We start from the raw sequence: 15,520 nt of genomic DNA, 5'->3' as shown, positions 1-15,520 counted from the left end.
GCCTCCAGGGGTGAGCATTTGGTTCAGAATTATTTAACATCTTTATTAATGACTGAGATGGAAGTAATAGATTAATGAAATGTGTAAGTTGAAAAGGGGCTGATGGTGGTTCAGTGGTAGGACTCTTACCTGCCAGGCAGGAGACCGAGGTTCGATTCCTGGCCAATGCACCTCATGCACAGCTACCACTGTATTGCATGATGCTGAGCAGGTTTCATCAAAGTTTACACACTAAGACAGACTAGGAAAAAAGGCCTGGTGATCTACTTCTGAAAACTCAGCCAATAAAAACTGTATTGATCACAACGGTCTGATTCCACTGTGCATAAGGTTGCCCTGAGTTTGGGGCAACTCAACGGCAGCTAACAACAACAACACAAATTGAGAAGAATGGTAACTAGAATTGGAGATGGGAAAGTATAAAAGCAGATGAGATATGGAAAGAAAATAGTAAAGCACAATCGTATTGAAGGTAAATTAGAGAGTTAAATGGAACTAAAGGTTATCCATCAGATGCTTAGCCCCTGGGCAAATGCCCCTTCATGTGGGACCATGGTACAGGTCCCAGGGAACTTGGGACATAACTTGCAATGGGTCTCAGGAATTCTCACAAGTTAGCAATGCCTCCTCAAAAGACCTGGGGACATCCTGGGAGAAAATAACAGAACAAGGTCCTGGGCTAAGAGATGAAGGCTCACTTACCTGACCTAGAGACTCTAGGGCAAAGCTGACATGGCCAAGGTGGAGCTGCCAAGTCCACCCCATAACTACTGAGTATGGCTCCTCAGAGTGGACTGCATGACCAGGATTCCATGACCAAGGATGGCAACATTTCCCCTCCAGTACAAGATCTTGATTCCAACTTAAACCAAACCACCCAAAATCTACTTACTCTGTTTCAACTTAGACATGAGATTCTCATTGCTCCAATTTCCTAAGAGCCTCAGTTCCTATCTCAGTTCTCCTCCATGCTCCTCATCTTGGAGAAGATGTCCAGTCTTGCCTGGGCCCAACTCCTTCACTTTGACCACACCCAACCATCCCTCTCCTCCAGAGTCTTCAACGGTAATGCACTCCCCCTACAGCCTGACCAGGCTGGAGGTCCTGATTCCTGATCACACCCCTCACTTCTGGCTCAGATGGGGCACGCTTTGACATCTTAATGCCAAGAGAAGCCAATATAGTATTAGTCTCCTCTCTTCCAGACTGACTTACATCATCATTACCTGGTTAACACTTGTTTATATTCAATCTGAGGAGTCTTGGTGGCACAGTGGTTAATTGATTGGTTGCTAACCAAAAGGTCAGCAATTTGAACCCACAAGATACTTCAAGGGAGAAAAGGTGTGACAGCCTGCTTCCATAAAGATTTACAGCTTTGGAAACCCTAGAGGGCAGATCTACTTTGTCCTGTAGTGTCGCTATGAGTTGAAATTGACTCAACAGTCATGGGTTTGGTTTGTTTTGGTTTGGTTATATTCAATTTAATCTGTATAATGTAGTTGCTGTTGTTAAGTGCCGTTGAGTTGATTTTGACTCACAGTGACCCCATGTGACAGAGTAGAACTGCCTCATATGATTTTCTAGGCTGTAATCTTTATGGGAGCAGGCTGCCAGGTCTTGCTTCCATGGAGCCGCTTTGTGGGTTCGAACCTCCAACCTTTCAGTTGGCAGCAAGTGCTTAACCATTTCACAACCAGGACTCTTATATAATGTAGAGTAGCGGTTAAAACTTTGGGCATTGGAGTCAGACTGCCTGGGTTCAAATCTCTTGTCTACCATTACCTACTCACTCTCTCTAAGCCAAAATTTCCTTGTTCATAAGTGGAGAAAAGAGAGGTGTTATGAGGCTTACGTATAGTGACTGATACTCTGAGCTTAGGGCATATCATATGCTCAAGAGGTATTAGTTACCAGTGTTCAATTTAGTACATTGTGGTATTCTTTCTTGTTACTTTTTCTTTTGGGTACATTTAACTGCTGCATGAAAACGAATATTACTTCCTCCAAAATATTCTAGTTCTACAATGTAAGCTCCACAAGGGCACACATTTTGCCTGTCTAGTACATAGCAGATGCCCAAGAAATACTTTTTAAATGAATGACTGAATGAACAATTGGAAGTGAACGCCACAGCACCTAACACATAGAAGGTACTCAAAAAAAGATTATAGTTTATTTAATTTCACTTTTGATAGCAAGATCCTTGAAAGAGTCCATTTGGATTACCTATGAGAAATTAAAATGCCATTTAAAAAGTGATAGAGGGAGAGACGAGAAAGTGCAAGGGAGAGAAAGAAAGGTTTGACTATAAATTCCTCAAAACCAGGAGATATGTCTTTATATATTTTATTACTGCCCTATAGCGATAAGCATATTGTGAAGAATAACGAAGAACAAATATTAGAACAACATCATATCATAGATCTTCACAACCTTTCCTGGAGAGCAGGAAAGAGAGGGCAGCCACGTCTGCTCTCATCAGGTGAAGGCACCAGATATAAGATTGTTAAGAAAAGGAAGGAAAAGTGGTTAGGGCTGGAAAGCAGGGTCAACGGTTCTCGACATGGTTTCACCTACAAAATATGTGGACTTCCTGAAGGGGGGGTAAGAGAGGGCAGAGGAGTGGAGGGGAGAGAGAGACTGGCCTTTATAGCTGAAATACTTCTCATCCAGAGGTCAAACATTGATTTTTTTAGTTTCCCTATTTTGGTGATAATTTTTCTTAATGCAGCCCCTCTAACAAATGACAGCACACATTTTTGAGTCAGGGTACAGGAATGGACTGTACAATCATGAAACTATAGGATAACTGGCCCAAACTTGGGTTGAACCAGGAACCCTCCCTCATCAGTATCATGGCCTAGGGTGAGCAAGTTCATATATTAAAAATAATAATAAATGTCTTAGATGACATTCCATTGCCACTGAATAATAACTTCAGAACTCCTAAGGCTGGCAGGTAAGGCCCTATGTATGTGTGCTCCAAGGTCATGTCAACGTTGTGCCCCATAGTTCCCTGTACCCTCTGCTCCAGATAAATTGTATTACTGGGGGTTTCCTGTAATGTGTGCTCTGGAATTTCTGGCCTCTTCCCCACCCACCCATTACACTTTTGGTTACGCTAGCCTCTCCGCTTAGAATACTTCCTCCTCCATCTCCACACGTCTGGATGCTTCTTGTTCCTCAAGGTTTGGCTGAAATGCCATCTCCATCAATCAATCCATCCATCAATCAAAGACTTAACCAATCACACTGATGAAGTGTTTTTAATTGCTAAGCAGTGGGCTCAGACATACAGGGATGACTAAAAGAAGGCCTGGGGCACAGAGAGGCTCTCTGGGTTTTTATACTTCATGGTACTTTTCCTATGCTAACATTTTTTATCTTGTTACTTACGTACTTGTACATAAGATTATTGAGACTGATGGTAAGAGATATGCCTGATCCATTCAGGCAACCTTTTCATGGCATCCAGCTCAGTGTAACAGCATTTAGTAAGTAGGTGCTCTACAAATGCCTCTAGGAAGAACAAACCCAAGGCCAGCATCGTTGCCGTCTAGGACTACGTCTGCACCATTCACATCTCCCGTCCCCAGTGCCTAGCCATAGGAAGCACACAATACTCAGACATTACAGCAAAGCTTCCCATAGCTTCTCTTCTAGGAAAAGAGTCACAAAGAGGTTGGGCACTTTGTTCAAGGCCAGCAGGAGGACCAAAACTAGAAGCCCGAATGTTACACATTCTACGTGATAATGAAAGACAGTAGTGTTTTACAGAACACAGGACATCCCTGCGGTGACAAAAAACGCCCTATTCTCTATCAACCAAAATTGAGATTTCGTTCTGATGAGTCATATATTTAAAAAAAAAAAAAAATCCCAGTATCAACAAAATGCCTTTCTCCAAATGAAGGAGGGTAATCCACAGAGAAGCACCAAAGACAGATCTGGGCTTTTGTTTATTTCCAGCCTCCTCCTGCTCTCTTGATGACCCCAGTTCTTTTAACCCACAAAAGTGTCAGAGTTCAAAAGGTGCAGGAAGGCATAGCACAGGAAACCCAGGGTACTGTGACTGTATAATTTTCTTTTTCTTTAAAATAAAAGAAGTTTAAAAGGCAAATGCCTGGAACACTAGTGAGCAATATAAAAGAACAAACTATTGATACACACAACCTGGATGAATCTCCTGAAATTATGTCAAGTGAAAAAAAGAAACAATCCCAAAAGGGTACATATTGTCTGAATCCATTTATATAAAAATCTTGAAATGATAAAGTTACAGAAAAAGGAGAAGAGATTTAGCGGTTGCCAGGGGTTTTTTAGGGGTTAAGGAGGAGGTAGGGGCAGGAGGCAAGTAGGTTCGACTACAAAATGGCAGCTTGAGGAATCCTTGTGTTGAGGGGAATGTTCTCCATCTTGACTGTGTCATCGTCAATATCCAGGCTGTGATATTGTTCTCTAGTTTTACAAGACGTTACCATTGGGGGAAACTCTTTGTATTACTTTTTACAACCGCGTGCAAACCTACAATTCTCTCAAAATAAAAAGTACAATAATTAATTTAAAAAAAAAAAAAAAAGCTTTTTTCTCCTTGATCCAAGTCCCTGTCACTGTGTCTTAGTTTTATAAACCAATGGGAAGAGAAAAGTTGCCCATCACTTCATAAAACCTCGAAGACTTTTAATGTCCAGAGATAGCTGCACACCAAGCTTTCCTAATGCCTTTAATTAACTTCATAATTCATTTTGATTCATCTGCACTCCACCTTTTACTTAATTCACTTAAAGTGACTGTCAACTTTTTGGTAATTGTTAAAAATGTGCCACTTATTGGCACTTGACCTTTAAATAGCAGTAAATGGATAAATCAAGGCCACAGGTTAGTCATGAAATAGAAAATGGAGGTTATTTTTTAATAGGCTATTGTTTTTAGTTTGTCTGCTCACACTAGACCCCAAGGTTAATGAGAACAAGAACTTGTCCATTTGTTGTTATTTTTTCATTACATAGTAGATGCTCAATGAATTCCTGTCACTGAGCGAAGCCATCACTTATGTGCTGTCTACGCAGAGCCACTTACATTCTGTTCAGGTATCTACATTGTCATGCCCCTATCTTCTCAAACATGTGTCAGTTGAGTGTGGTGATTTACTATGAAGAAAATAACAGGAATTTAAAAAAAAATTTCATGAGGCAATAACCATTTTTGAGAAGGAGAGAGAAGTATATAGCCTATGACAACTTTGTTTTAGAGCTCTCAACTACTGGTTAGGTTGTCCCTACAAAGTAAAGAAAAAACTCAAATAGAGGTTACTCTTCACACTTTGCATAGATACTCTCCAACATACACAGCTCCCACAAATGTAATCATAACATGTGGTTTGAACTGAAATCCCCTCAGGGCTGTGTGCTACACTTCCTTCTACCTCTCCTGAAGCCAGCCACAAAGTCACCTTTAAAATTTTACTTCTACCAGAACGACATCATTTTTCATAATTACACAGGTTTAATTTCTCTTATTGTGAGTGTGCAGTCTTTGATGTATTGAGCCAATTAACTGAAACTTGGTTAAAAACCAAAGATAAAAAAGGGAATTTTAGTAGAAAGTAAAATCAGGAATTTTTTTAAGGAACCCAAGTAGTAGAAGTTGTTAGTGTCATTTAAAAGGGAGATTTTCCCATCATCAAAACAAACATGGGGTCCGACCTGTAAGCCCTGGTTGGTTCTGCTAGTCTTATTCCCCTCGAATCTTCCTCCTCCTGATATCGTGGATGGTGGCCGTTTCTCAACAGCAACTGGACACAAATTCTGAAATGAAAATCACCCTTCAACATCCAGAAATGAGTGGGAATTTCAAAGTTGAAATAAACACAAAAGACAGGCTGGGGCTGGGCAATGACAAACATTTATTTTTGGTTAAACCTTGTAATACCAGAAATGTCACTCTACCTGGTTGCTGGCATAATCCCGAGGGTCACAGGCTGTGAAGGGGTGGATGCACTTTCTCTCACGTTTACACCAAGCACAGCCAGTTCCAATACATACTGGGCATCTGGCAACAGGGAAAACCAATTTAATTCCTGTGTTTTTAGGAAAATGCTCATATCCTAGAATTTTCCCTTTGTGGACATGGCACACCAGCAATTAAGACAAGAAAATCCCTGGACAGACTGTGATAAACTAAAGGGGAGAAAAGACAGTCCTTTGAGGCTGAGGACAAACCGCTGACTTTGTGCTCTGCTCCGGCAGCCCTCAGGGTGCACGGACTGTAATGGCACCTGCAGGAGTGTTGCCATGGGAACCTGAAGCTAGGGTCACCTGCTGCGTCAGTAGATAACAGGAACCCATTGAACCTGTTTCTGAATCATTCTGCTATTTGTCTACCCGCAGGTAAGTTTCTACCTGGATCGATCTGCCTCCTTCCCATCCTTCCCTCCCTCCCCTCCCAGATCTGCACGCCCTCTTTTTGGAGCAGTAACACTACCAACCACACTACCAAACGCCTGGAAGATATGAGACAACAAGTGGTACCTGGCAAGCAGTGGGAACGGGGGCCAGTGTTTGCTTTTAATCAAATTAGGGAAGAACTATGTCTACTAATCAAATAATCTATCATGCATGGATAACTGTGGAGGACTTGAAAAGCACTTATTCAAAATAATTGGAGTTAAAGAAGGAATGATACAAATGGAAAGCAAGATTGGTCTGGAAACACAGAAAAAGGCCGGGGAGGCCTCGCCTAGGAACAGCGTGGCAACGGTCTAGTGCAGGGAGAGAGAACATGGTTTGTGTTTTACGTATTCTCCAAGATGTGCTGAAGCTTTCAGAGGTTCTGACATACAGAAACGGCAATTTTGACCTAAGGAGAAAACAGGGATTTGCTCTGTGTTTATCCGTCTACTTTGGTGAGCTCCATGCAGGTTTGTGAGCTGCCCCTCAGGTGTCATTACAATACTAAGTGCTTTGCTAACAGGAAGCAGTTACGTAACTGAAAAAGCACTCACCCTCTCAGGGTCTGGGTTTTGGTTCTTAATAACCTAGCTGAAGGACCCAGGGCAAGTCACTTCTTCCCTGTAGACTCTAAAACCAGGGGTTAAGTAAGCTACATTATCTTTACATTCTCGTTGAACTATAAATTCTATTTGATGACCCACTTTTTTTTTTCTATTTTCATAGACTTCTGTGGCTTTCTGTACCAACTTATGTATTTCCCTCCCTAAATTCATTCTATTTATTAGAAATAACTGAACTCAGCTTTGAATCATTCCACTTTCAAAGTGCCTCAATGGAAAGGATGAGTTCCAGGGGTTCCCGTGCTAATACTTGTGGAGTAGTCTACCAATCCAGTTTAGGGTTGGAATTCATTTTCCCCAGAGAAACAATGGTCCTCAGCCAAACCAAACCAGTTGCCATTGAGTCAATTCTAACTCATAATGACCCATGTGTGTCAGAGTAGAACTTCAGTCCATAGGGTTTTCAAGGGTTGGTTTTTCAAAATTAGGTCACCAGGTGTTTCTTCCAAGGTGCCTGCCTCTGGGTGACTCGAACCGCCAACCTTTCCATTACCAGACAAGTGTGTTAACTGTTTGCAACACCCAGGGACTCCAGTCGCTCCCAGGCCAGGCCAAAAGAAGCCCACATTTGGTATCTATTTAGTGAGTCAGTCATACCACTGAACTGTAAAGTCTCTAATAATAAGTACAGCTTCCCATTGTTCTACGGAGACCTCCATCCCAACTTCCAACTGGGAAATCAGGAATCTGGGAATCATATTTCCTTTGTCTTTTCTGTGCTTTAGAAGACAAGGAGTGAAGTGGGACCCTAACTCAGTGGGTACATAGCCCTAAGGAGCCCAAAGATGCAAAGAGGCAAGGAGAACGAACATATTCTTTTGGTGAAAGAGATTTCATCTTGTCTTTCTCCTTGAGTATGACTTCCCCTTACCTCACGCTCACTCCTTTTCCCTCTACCTAAACGCCCGAAGCCTTTCTGATCAGGCGAGAACCTAGAAGCACCCCTTCTACTGTACTTTAAGGTTGTCTCTTGGTCTCGAGGAAAATATATTTAGCTGTTGGTATGAGCACTTAAACATAGTCATTCACCCCTTGGCTGCGCCATCTCACTTGTTAGAGCACGAATAAGCTCAGTGAGCTTATTAACTCAGCGGCTCTCCTGTCTCCACTTAGGCCATGCTCCAAAAGGCACTTTGGAAAATTCTACTCAACAAAAGTGTTCGTTAGGAAGTTGAGGAGCAAAACAAATAAATAATTAAAAACTGTGAGAGAATATTTAAATTTCAAATAAAATCTTACTCTCTTAATGATGAGCAGTTGGTGAAGTTGAATCTCTCTGATAAATTCCAAGCTCCAAAGGAGAACATCACGTTGACAACTAAAACATCTGGAGGCAAGGGGAAAAAAAAGTCATTTATGGTGGATTCCTGCTACAGTCAAGCATAGCTGTAAATGCAAAAAATAAATATTTTTGCCTCCTGTGCATGGAGGGCGGGGGGTGCACCAGCTGTTCTCTAACATTTCAATCAGTATGTGGTTCCTTCCCCACGGGCCATTCACGCCAGGCAGCCAAAGTGCACAGCACAAGCCTCCAAACAGACCCGAACCCAACTTGTGTTCCAAGTCTCCCATGGATAATCACTAGGAAAAAGCCATTTTACAGCCCATTTACATCTCATACTCTCTCCGGGATCACTATCTCAGCTTGCAATTGGCCACGGCATAAGAATAAAACAAGTCACCGAGCAAGAAGTGCCTAGAACATGATAACCAGAATGCTAGGAAGGAAACCCTGCACCTTCAGAAAAATCTGCACTACAAATATTTACCTAACAAACTCTAAAAGGTGTGTTTCCCATGGGCTGGGATCCATAATCTTCTTTGAGTCAACTCTTGCCAAATCTATGATGAATGTTTTCTTATTTGCTTTTGAAAACCTACCCACTGGTTAGAAAACCCCAAAAGAATAAAGTAAAAAGGATAAAATCTGTGTTAAATCAGCATTAGAGAGATGCAGTATCTTCTGTATCTCCTTTAACTTCTATGCTTTACCCAAGGCAGTGATTCCCCAATCCAGTTATCTATTAGAATTATCTATAAGTGAGAAAAATTACGAAAATACAGATCCCAGGACCATGCTCTTAGAGACTCTGATTTAACAGGCCTGGGGTAGACCTGGGAATGTGGTTTGTAAAGCTCCCCAGATGATGAATGTATAATCGCCAGGTGTGGGTGCCACAGCCTGGAGCATCGCCTTCCAATCCCTATTCCGTCCAGGGACCTGTGTAATCTGCGACAATTTTCACTGTCATCCATTTTGGTGTTAAAATCTTCTTCTTTTCATGAATGAATGGGGATAGTAGATGGTACTATCTTTAAAGTCTTTATTTGATAAAATAAGAAGCTGGCCAGACTTTATTGGCACCCTTAATTTTCTTACTATAAATTAATTAGTGTGTGGTTCCAAAGTCTGAGAACCCCTACTTTAAGGGGCTGCTCTACAGTGATAAAATTCACTCTGGAAGCCAGAATGCCACAAAAAATTCTGCTCACATAAAGTGGATATATGTGAAATGATAATCCTCTGTTCAAAAGACAAGGAGGTTTAGAAGGTTTGACATGACCTCTTAGCAAGAGCATTTAAACAGACACTTGATAAATGTTAGTAGAATGAACATACAGACAGTAAGTTCTGAGGTACTCCCAATGGAAATACACTTCAGTGGGATCTGCAAGTGTCCAGTGGTGGAGACTAACAAGAGTCATACTTTCTGATCATCATCTGTACACAAAACAAGATTTGGAAACATCGCAAGGAAATGAACACTCATGATCTTGCATTTCCAATTATGTGGGAGAGATAAAATAACTAAGGTGAAAAACATAACAATGACATTGCAGTTAAGAAAACACTAAATAAGTGGTTTGAGCTCCACGGAGTACCAGGGTACCAAGATGGGGGTGTCTGCGAGGGACCAAGGAGGTGCTAGAATGACTGGGACTATTAGAGCAGAATCTGGCAAGACTGCATGGAAGAGCTGACTTTCTCCCAATGTTTCAAAGCAGAAGGGCAACAGGATTTAGTGAAAGGGGGTGGGGCCGCTCTAGACCTGAGGAAGGCCATGGACAAAGGTTTGACAATGGCTGTTGGTGGGCTGAGTACAAGAGGTGGCGAGTGAATTTGTTTGCCTGCTTGGGATATGGAAGGTATTCAGAAAAAGGCAGGCAAAGATTTGGATGCAACTGATAGAAGCTCCAAAAGCAACTGTTACACGTTGAACTGTGTTCCCCTAATATATGTGTCAAAATCCTAACCCACCTATAAGTCTGTCCCTGTTCGAAAATGGGGTTTTTCTTTGTTATGTTAATTAAGTCATACGCGAATATGGCGGTTCGAAATCTAATTACTTCTGACTTACTTATAAAAAGAGCAGAATGAAAAAAAGACACACATGTAGGGGGATGACAGATGCCACATGAGGACTGTCTATAAGCAAAGGAACAGCAGCAGTCACCAGAAACTAGGAAAGAAGCCCAGAGAAAGAAGTGACATGGCCGAGACCTTGGACTTTCAGCCACTTAGAACTGTGAGAAAATAAATTTCTGTTATTTAAAGCCACCCACTTTTGATATTTCTGTTATGGCAACACTAGGTAACTAAGACAGCAACCAACTAGTTTTATAGGGCGACCTCAAATACTTCAAAAGCAGAACTGTCCCATAGGGTTCCAAGGAGTGGCTGGTGGATTTGAACTGCCGACCTTTTGGTTAGCAGCCGTAGCTCTTACCTCTGAGCCACCAGAGCACATAGTAGATGTGCCATTGTTGTAGACTGTATTGAATCCCCCAAAAATACGTTGAAATTCTACCCCTGGTACCTGTGAACATGACTTTGTTTGGAAACAGAGTCTTTGAAGATGTTATCAGTTAACATGAGGTAATAGTGGAGTAGGATGGGTCCTAATACAACATGACTAGTATCCTTACAAAAGAGGAGAAGAGACACAGAGACACACAGAGGGAAGATGGCCATGTAAAAGCGAGGGCAGACACTGAAGCTGCAAGGCAAGGAATGACAAGGACCATCGGCCATCACCAGAAGCTATGTAGGGAGAGAGTGAGACTACAGGGTATGTGGTGGTTAATTTTACATGTCAACATGGCTAGACTATGGTGTCTGGTTGTTTAGGCAAACACTAGTTTGGATGCTGTTATGGAATAGTTATGTATGATTAAACCAGTTGGTCTTAAAGCAGATTATCTTTCATAACGTGGGTGGGCCTTAATCAATCAGTTGAAAATTTTAAGAGCTAAAAGGGGGTTTCCCTAGGATGTGTTCTGCCTCCAGACTATAAATAAATATTTTGTAGAACTCACTCTTCACTCTTCCCATCACCTGACCTACAAATTTTGAACTCGCCAGCACCCCTGACAACTGCATGAGCCAGTTTCTTAAAGTAAATCAATCTCTTTCTAGGTACAGATACAGGTATCTCACCGGTTCTGTTTCCCCAGAGAACCCTGACTAACACAGGGTGGAACTATTCAGATTCCCTGTTATTTAATGTATTTCCTGGACAATCTGACCTCAGGAGGTACCCTTGCCTTCTTCATTTAATAACAACAACAACAAAATAGAAAAGTATACACATGCCTTTGTAGGTTGCTCTGGTTGGGATGTGACAGACGCAGGTCTGGTTTGCCCGACTTTTACTCCTGCAGAGATCCTTCTTGGTGTCAGCATTATTCATCACGCACACTGAATGTCTCGGAGAGAAGCTTCCAACCACAGTCACAGCAGTCTGTGCAGGGAAAGAGATACAGAAAACAAACCATTGTTTTTTCATCATTTCCGTTCATCATAAGCTTTTGGTGAACTCACCCTCTGACCTGCCATCAGAAAGAAAAGAGAGCATATTGGCAATTTGGTTTGCTCTTCTGTGAATCACATATTCATTTTCTTTGACCATTTTTCTGCTTTGTGTATTTTTCTTATCAATGTTTAAGAGCTCTCTGTATAGTGTAGATATTAATCCTTATCTGTTGTGTGCGTGACACATATTTTCTCCTAACCTACTTATAACTTTTGTTTGTGGTATCTTTTACCCTACAAAATGTGTTTTTATGTAATCAAATACTGGGTTTCCTATCTTGGTTACAAAGTTTTCCCCAAACTCTAGCTTATAGACAAATATAAAATTGTCCTGCCACCTTTTCTGTTTTATTTTTTAAACATATATCTTTCATCCATCTGGATTTTATTTTTATATATAGTTGGAGATATGGGTCTAACTTTATTTTTATCCAGATGGTTAATCAGCTATTATAACCATTTACTTTAAAAAAAAAAAAAAGCTCCATTATACTGAAATACCTCTTTTGCCATATATTAAATTACCATATAGCTGGACTCTGCTCTGTTCCAATTATCTATTGATCTACTATTCCGATGTCATCAGCTTTGACTGTTATGACTTTAAGTATATTTAACATCTGATAAGGGAAATTTCTGCTTATGTATTTTTTCATAATTTTCTCAGCAGACATTTAGTCTTCCATATGAACTTTAAGATAATTTTATCCAAAGGAGACTATGAGTCTAATTGGAATTGTACCAAATGTATAATTTAGGAGAATGTATATATTTATGACATTAAGTCTTCCCATCCAAAGACATGATTTTGTGAATTTTTTTCTTTGATCCAGAGTTTAGTTAAGAGGGTGTTCCTGAATTCCCCAGTTGTTATGCTACATTTGTCATCTCTTTCTTTTTTATTTCTGTTATTACATTATGGTTAAAGAAGGTAGTCTGTGAAATTCTCTAAAATTAGTTAAAATTTTAAAATTAGTTAAGGTTTTTTTGTGGTCAAACATATAACCTTGGTGGGGGGGAGATGTTATGTGTGTGTATACACACACACACACATATACACACATACACACATGCTACTCAGGAGGATAAAAGAAGAAAATCTTGGCATATTCCCAAAGCGAGCTTTTCCCAGATGACTTACCCTAAAGAACTAGGCAGTTAGTTCTCCTGATGAAAAGGAAAACTTAAAGGAATTAATATGTCAATGGTGGAGCCTTTTTGTATCAGGCACATGAAAGGGATTGATCTGGTTGGAAGGTGGGCTATGTATTGAGTAGTTGGAGCAAGAGGCAACTTTACCACCAACTATGAAGAACTATGGCCCCAGACAATCTGGGAGGTGTCTATCTTCTGTCATTCTCTGGCTTCTCGCAAACTTCCTATCCTGTCACCCACGATTCTGCTTTCTCCCTGGTCTTCTAACAAGCCTGATAAGTCTATTCTAGTCCCTGGAGGTCACCCCCAACTTTCCATTTTGTAAATTCTTCTTCTGGGCTGTAGAATCATGCTGGAAGAAGGCAAATTCTTTCAAGCCCAAATTGAACTAGACTGTAATCCAGCCATCCCTAGGGAATTTGAGCATGATAATGAACCCCAAACCATTCCCACTAACTCATCTTCAACATATGGCTAAGCTCTCATCTATGTTGACTTCTTCTTCCCAGCATTTATATCTACACCACACATCTTAGTACATGATTACATCACATATTGTCATGTATACCTATATAGCTTATATTTATAGATCCTAAATTTAATTCATTGCTCAAATATTATAACAAAAGCATCAGAAATATTTTTTAAAATTCTGTTTCCACCAACTGTTTTAAATTTTCCACATTTCCTTCCAGTTATCACATATACTAATTTTTACATAGCTATAATTCTTACATTTATTTATTCCATTAATGTTTATTGAGCTCCTAACATGCACCAGGTGCCACACAAGGTACTGAATACATAAATGAGCCAAACAGCTACAGTCCTTGAACCTCAAAGAGCTTATAGTCTAGTGGAAGTACAGAAAATTCCACTAGACTAAAACCAGAAGACCAGCCAGTAGTTTAGCAAGAGATGATGGAAGCCTGGGCTTAGATAGTACAATGGAAATGGAAATAATTGGGCAGATTTTAGGTATTCTGTAGAGGTAGCATGAGGGGTTTGGAAGTGGGGAATGTGAAGATGGAGAATTTTGGTGAGCAAATGCATAGATGTAGGTACCATACACTGAGATGGGACACACTGAGGAAAAGGGCAGATTTTGGGTGGAAAATTCAAGATTTTAAATTTCGGATATGTTAATTCAATATACCTTCATGATAATCTAGAGGATATGTCAAATTGGACATGGGCCTGGAACTCCAAGGAGGAGTCTAGGCTGGAGATAAAAGGAGACATGAACATATAGATGATACAGAAAGCCAAGAAAGTAGATAAAATTGTCTATGGACAAATTACAGAGCGAGAAGAGAGAAAGAGCCCAAACTGGGCCTTAAATAACTCCAATATTTAGATTCCGGGAAAGGAGGAGTCAGCAAGGGATGATGAGAAGTGGCCAGAGAGAAGGAGCGCATGGAGAAGATGTGTCAGGGAAGGTAATGGAAGAGTGGGTTTCAAGAATGCTGTCAATCAGCCAAGTAAGAAGAGGACTTTACAGTGTCTAGGTTGGCTACATGGAGTTCACTAGTGACCTTAGCAAGAACACCTCAGGGGAACAGTGGGGCAGGAGTCAGGTTGGAGTTAATCTGAAATTAGACGACCATAAGTTTTGTCAGGTGCAGTGGAAGGAGAGGGTAGCCAGGGAGTTTGCAAGAGTCTTTGGGTTCCCAGGGAGTATGGTTACAAAGCTTCCGCTTCAGCTTTGTAAACCCAACATGGGAATCTTTACTAGACTGATAGCCCTTTCTTGAATTAAGCTGGATAAAGAGGGAGTGAAGACACAAAGGCTCGAATGGGATAAAAAGAAAGTTTGAGTGTCAATTAGCTGGCAATGTCCATGGGGCCAAAGAATTTGCTATACAGCATTTTATCACTTTGTTATACCTTATTTTACTCGACCATCCCCCTTATCATCAAACAGCTTGGTTATTTCCAGGTTTCTAATGGAAACCCTGGTGGCATAGTGGTTAAGTGCTATGGCTAACCAAAAAAGGTCAGCAGTTTGAATCCACCAGGAGCCTCTTGGAAACTCTATGGGACAGTTCTACTCTGTCCTATAGGGTTGTTGTGAATCAGAATCGACTCAACGGCAACAGATACGGTTTTTTTTTTTTTTTTTTTTTAATGGACTCAGCTATACCAACGATCATGAAGATGATGCAGGCCCAGGCAATGTTTTGTTTTGTTACATACAAAGATCACCATGAGTCAGAATCAACTCGATGGCAACAACAACACAATTCTATAAAAGCTATTGCAAGAGCATCTTCATGCTTATGGATTTTTTTCTTTCAAGTTACTTTCCTCAAAATATATTTTCAAGCCTGGAATTAGTGCTTTAAGCAGAATGAATATATTCATGGCTTTTGAAACATATTGCCAAATTGCTTCCCAAAAACGTTGTGCTAATTGACATCAACAACACTGGGTGTTAATTAGCATAGCATATTATTGCTTTAATTTGTATTTATTTG

General features: G+C 40.6%; 1 protein-coding gene across 1 annotated transcript in view; it reads right to left on the bottom strand.

Annotated features, from left to right (window-relative positions):
* The window catches only part of PLXNC1 (plexin C1), a 174,237-nt gene that overhangs the window by 81,751 nt on the left and 76,966 nt on the right, over window positions 1–15,520 (bottom strand). Inside the window, exons 6-9 of the mRNA XM_049884041.1 lie at window positions 11,670–11,817; window positions 8,315–8,402; window positions 5,952–6,054; window positions 5,709–5,810 (exon numbers count right to left, since the gene is read on the bottom strand). Of these exons, the coding sequence (XP_049739998.1) occupies window positions 5,709–5,810; window positions 5,952–6,054; window positions 8,315–8,402; window positions 11,670–11,817 (441 nt within the window). The remainder of the gene's footprint in view (window positions 1–5,708; window positions 5,811–5,951; window positions 6,055–8,314; window positions 8,403–11,669; window positions 11,818–15,520) is intronic.

This window comes from Elephas maximus, chromosome 4 (assembly GCF_024166365.1).
Source record: "Elephas maximus indicus isolate mEleMax1 chromosome 4, mEleMax1 primary haplotype, whole genome shotgun sequence".
NCBI classification, from domain to species: domain Eukaryota; kingdom Metazoa; phylum Chordata; class Mammalia; order Proboscidea; family Elephantidae; genus Elephas; species Elephas maximus.
Note: the sequence above shows the minus strand (reverse complement) of the source record. Positions and strands in the feature narration are given on the sequence as shown.